This window comes from Parasteatoda tepidariorum, chromosome 4 (genome assembly GCF_043381705.1).
Source record: "Parasteatoda tepidariorum isolate YZ-2023 chromosome 4, CAS_Ptep_4.0, whole genome shotgun sequence".
Classification (NCBI taxonomy): Eukaryota; Metazoa; Arthropoda; class Arachnida; order Araneae; family Theridiidae; genus Parasteatoda; species Parasteatoda tepidariorum.
The window spans coordinates 36,592,946-36,598,187 of NC_092207.1; the positions used below are offsets into that span (position 1 = coordinate 36,592,946).

General features: G+C 30.5%; 1 protein-coding gene across 4 annotated transcripts; it reads right to left on the reverse strand.

Annotated features, from left to right (window-relative positions):
- Positions 1-181: 181 nt before the first annotated feature.
- LOC122270057 (zinc finger protein 454-like) lies at positions 182-2,885 on the reverse strand. Of its 4 annotated transcripts, none has more exons than XM_043045959.2 (2): positions 2,697-2,885; positions 182-1,501 (listed from the first exon to the last, which is right to left on the reverse strand). In XM_043045959.2, exon 2 carries the CDS (start codon positions 1,446-1,448, stop codon positions 393-395), a length of 1,056 nt encoding a protein of 351 aa, XP_042901893.1. In that variant the 5' UTR covers positions 1,449-1,501; positions 2,697-2,885; the 3' UTR covers positions 182-392. The 4 variants fall into 4 exon arrangements, with proteins under 4 accessions (XP_042901893.1, XP_042901892.1, XP_042901891.1 ...); XM_043045958.2 differs by having other exon boundaries at positions 2,663-2,885; XM_043045957.2 differs by having other exon boundaries at positions 2,503-2,885.
- Positions 2,886-5,242: the final 2,357 nt, after the last annotated feature.

A 5,242-nucleotide genomic window follows, 5' to 3' on the forward strand; every position in this document is an offset into this window, starting at 1 on the left:
TCAAACTGTTATGAGTTGCTCAGAGCTGCATTGATAGAATTTTCATGAAAAAATAAATTGTTAAAACATTTTTTCCCCCCAGAAAACTACTCTGGAATTAAAAATAGTATACATCTTTTTCGTGAAAGAGTTATCGCGATTTTTGTGAATTTTCCTTAATTTATGATAACCAGTGTAGTTCATGAATAGAATAAAATAAACACTTCTGTAGTTTTCAAAACCTTCCAGTATTTCATAGACAAAATTAATATCTCTAAAAATCATAGAAAAGTAATAGAAATGCAATCCTATATGCATATGGTTAAAAAAAAAAACTTTTACTCAACATGAGTGTAACTTAAATTAGTTAACAAAATTAACCCATTGTTGCATAAAATTTCAAATATTTCTAATCAATGATTAGGATGGCAAGTGTTGTGATATCTTAACTTTTCTTGACGATAAAAACTTTTATTACATACGTCACATGTAAAAGGCTTTTCCTTAGTATGCACAAGATAATGTCTTGTTAAATGGTTATTTCTCGAAAATGTCTTACCACACAAGTTACACGAATAAGGAGTTTCTCTAGTATGAACGCGATTGTGTATAACCAAAGAGTGTTTTTCAATAAAGTCTTTTTTACATAAATCACAAGAATAAGGTTTTTTCCCAGAATGAAGAAATTTATGACGATTTAAAGAGGTTTTACAAGAAAAACTTTTATCACAAATGTCACAGGCAAAAGGTTTCTCCTTTGCATGAACAGAGAGACAATGTCTCATTAAATGACTTCTCTGCTTAAAGCTTGCATTGCATGTATCACATGTAAAAGGTTTTTCTTCATTATGAACACGACTATGCAAAACTAAGTCCTTATTAAGAATAAATTTCTTTTCACATATATCACAGGAATAAGGTTTTACTCCAGTATGAATAAGTGCATGACGATTTAAAGATGATTGGTGTAAGAATCTTTTCTTACAAATGTCACAGGAAAAAGGTTTTTCTTTTGAATGAACAAGGTAATGACTTGTTAAATGTTCTTCTAACAGGAATTTTTTCTGGCATATATCACAGGAAAAAGATTTTTCTTGAGAATGAACAAGGCAATGATCCGTTAAATGTTCTTCGAGTGAAAAGGTTTCACAGCATATGTAACAGGAAAAAGTTTTCTCTTTAGAATGAACAGTATAATGATTCTGTAACTGTTCTTCTAATATAAAATGTTCACAGCACATGTTACATGAAAAATTTAACTCACTTTCACTTGAATGAATAAGATTGTGATTTGCTAAATGTTCTTCCAGTAAAAATGTTTCTTTGCATTTATCACAGGAAAAAGATTTTTCTTTAGAGTGAACATTACAATGCTTAGATAGGCTACTTGTTGTTGAAAGACTAGGGGTTAAAGATTCATCTTCAGTATTATGCAAGTCATTTGTAAGGACTTCTTTTTCTGTGGACATATTGTTAAGGTCATCGATTGATAAATAAAAATAAATCAGCCATCTATTTCATTCTGCAAAAATAAAAATGAGAATTTTTACTCTTTAATTATAAACTAATAAATAATGAGAATAATTACTTTTTATTTATAAAATTAATAAATAATGAGAATAATTACTTTTAAATTATAAAATAATCATTTAATAAACGGGTAGGAAGTAAAAATCTTAAAACCCAAATACTAGTGATTAGCACTTTGAACGCCATCTTCTTTGCGTTGTGAACGTTAATAGATAATTATTTTCTATGCTTATTATATTTATTTATTTTATTCCGTTGAGTACAATACATGGATATAGGATTCATCTGTTTTTAATAAAAGTAATAAAGCAAAATAAAAAGAATTTAAATACGAGTTTAATATAAACAATATAGATTTTATACTAAAAAAAGTATGATTTTGCTTGGAAAGATTGCAATACATACAGCACAAGAGTTAACGATACACAATTTTTTTAAAATAAAAAACAAAAACTTAAAGACAGACAATTAAGACTTATGATCTACTTTGAGAAAAAATTACTTAAGATAATATAGTATGATCCCTTAAGTCTGGACTGCTCGGGTGCGTGGAAGTTCCCGATTATAAATATATTAGATAAACCAATAGAATTATAGAAGTTTTGATGTCACCAGGTGGGTATGATATATACCACAATTAAATATATAAGTGCGTCCTGCCTGAAGTTAATTCAAACAGCTTAATATAAATACACTAGGGTGTCTATCAGTCATGAAAATTTTGAAAGTTACGAAAAAGTCTCAAACTAGAAGAATGGTCACGAAAATCTCATTTTTGTAACAATACTAATAGAATCGAATCGCATTGCAATTCGAGCGTGTCGAAAAGGATGACTCAAACTCAAAACTTGAGTAACGAATTAACATTGCAAAAATTACTGGAATTGCTATCTAGCCAAGTCACATATTGTATACTATTTAGATTCTTTACTCTTAGTCAAATGAGCCAATTAGTTCAGAAGTTACAAGGGTTTTAATAAAGTACTATATTACGCTTGTACACATCTGATATCTATCTAGATTTGTGAAGAACAAAAGAAACAGAAAAGTTGCAGGATTATGCTATTTAGAGTATAGTAAAATGCGGCGAGCTCTCTGTAACGATAACAATCTCGAGCTCGTAAACAATAACAATCTCGAGCTCGGCACCTACTCTAGTTCCGGTTAAAAAGTTTGCAGCTGCTTACTACATGTTTTCGATGTTACTACATGTCAGGCGATGTTTTCAAACCAATAATTTTGTTTTCAATAAAAGAAATAAATTAGATGATTTCTGAGCTCAAATCTGCCATATTTCATAAGATATTAATGTTAATATGTAATTCTGGTGAGTTTGAAGTGAAAATTTGATTTAGTTTTTTAGAGATATATTGTTATAAAAGNCCACCATGTGTATTTCAATTCCAGCGGAGCCTTATCAAATTTTTTAAATTTCTTTGAAGCATTTTGTAAAGTTTTCGCTTCTCTCTTCCAGAAGATTGTCCTTTTTTCTTTTTCAAATTCATGAATGGCTATTTGTTATTCTTCATATGAAGAAAATCAAGATGCTACAAAATTTGTAGCTACCTTGACTACGATAAACAGAGCTAAATTATTTTTGAAAAAAAAAAAATCGGAGAGTCACGTGGACAGATACGCTCTATGATTGGTTAAAAATTTGATCGGTGAGATAGCAAAATGAATTTTACTGCGCCGATAATCGGTGCAATAGACACTCCGTATTAAGAAACCTTGACAAGTGAAATGGTTACAGCCGCTTATTTCTGTTAAAGTAAAGGTTCATGCACGAATAAAGCAAAATCGTTCAGAAAGTGCTGCAGTTCCACAGTCTCTTATCTTTTGTGGCGTTAGTAGTAGTAAAAGTCTTACTTTCGGCGCAATTTTAACACTGCAATAAAAAAGATAGCTTAATTTAATTTCTTCATTCTTAATCAGATGAGTAAATATGTAAATAATGTTTGACTGGATGATTTAGATGCATATTACCAAGATTGGGCCTAAATTATCTATTCAGAAATACTGAATAGAGTTCTATTTCTTTCAGACAATGAAAAGAAATTAAAGTTTCCCAAATTCGTGCCTACCGACCTGTAAGTGGGGGGTTCAATCATTGTTTTTTCCATACGCTAATCTCCCACTTTCCCTTGAACATATATTAAACTAGTGAATCGTCTAATAAATACATTCTTCATTTTTTTATATTTCAAATATATTTTGTTTATATTTGTTTATATTTAAATTTCAAATTTTTTAGTAAAGGATTTTCTTTAAATTCAGAATTTTTATACCCCAAGACTGTAATTTTTACTATTTAGTACTTATGATACATTTTCACTTTGCATAAACAATTATACGTCAAGATAGTTTTTGTCTTTAAATTTATTAAAATGAATAAATATTGCATTGTATAATTTTCTTTCACTGTGAGTAATCATTCACATAATTTTAGCTAAAAAAGGTATTTCTACGAACAATAAATACTCAAGATACTTTTCGACTGAAGGTATTGCTATTTTAAATCATACCTGAAAACTCTCTTAATCTCCTCTGTACGCTGATTCCTTTTGTGGGAAATGAGGATGATTTGACGGGGAGAATAGAATTTCTTTTTGACAAGCAAGTGAGACATACTTTTCGATATATTACTTTATCGCTGAATAAAATGTGACTATATACAGTTGAAAAAAACCTATTGTTCAAAAGTTGAAAGAGTTTTTATGAATAAAAAGTACTACTTTTGACACGTGCTTATGTATATACTTTACATTGCTCTCCGGGAACTATCTGAATATGTAAGTATATTTTCCTCTGTAATTTTTTTGCTCTGTGTGGAACAAGACCAATCGCTATACGATAGGACCAATTGTCTGAAAATTATAACGGTTTTCGTCAAAATAGATGCAACTCAAAAATAGTACTTCGTGTTAAATAAGGAAAAAATTAATGTTAAATCTTTGATATTGGCGATCGAAATGGGCTGCAGGTGGCGTAGAGCAGAACTCTCTACCTATAGGTAGAGAGTTCTTCACATGCTTTCCCCATTAGCGTGTGGAAAGTCATAGAAGAAGGAAGTACCGTATTTTTCGGCGGAAGAGCCGCGGCGCTATCGAAAAAAAAGTTGTTTTTTTCCTACATGCGGCGTTTTCGATGCAGCGGTGCTTCCGACGAAATATTTTTTTGTAGCAAAAAAATTTGACAAGGAAAGTTATTCAAGATGAAATAATTTTCTGAGAGAAAGACTATTAAAAAAAATTAATAACGAAGTCGACGAAATATTCGCCCGTATCGCGATCTACTGCAGAACATCGCCAATTCTTAGCAAACTTTCGGCAGCAGCCTGTAAGAAAATAAATAAACGAAATAATAATTTTAAAAAAACATCGCATAAGGAGAAAATTTAAAAGGTATGCATCTTGTATCCACCCCCAGCTTAAGGAAAAATCGCAAGATAGAAATCTATTTAGCGCCTTGGCAATTGTAAATTAAGCGAACAGAAAATGAAGAATAGGACCCTAAATCCGACACTCACGGGACTGACGAAATGCCGAACTTCGGATCTCTTTCGGAAATTCCAATATGGCCCCCAAATATTACTATAATTCAATTCCACTGTTAATTTCAGAAAAACCAATAAATTTAGTCAAGTTTCGATCGTAGATTATGATGGGGTGAATTTAAAACTGGCCCATCTTAAGAGAAATTTTACTAATCAAAATAATAATCTATATAATAT

What these genes read in the sequence shown, in the direction of transcription:
- LOC122270057 (XM_043045959.2), bottom strand. Translation starts at nt 1,448, where the DNA reads ATGTCCACAGAAAAAGAAGTCCTTACAAATGACTTGCATAATACTGAA.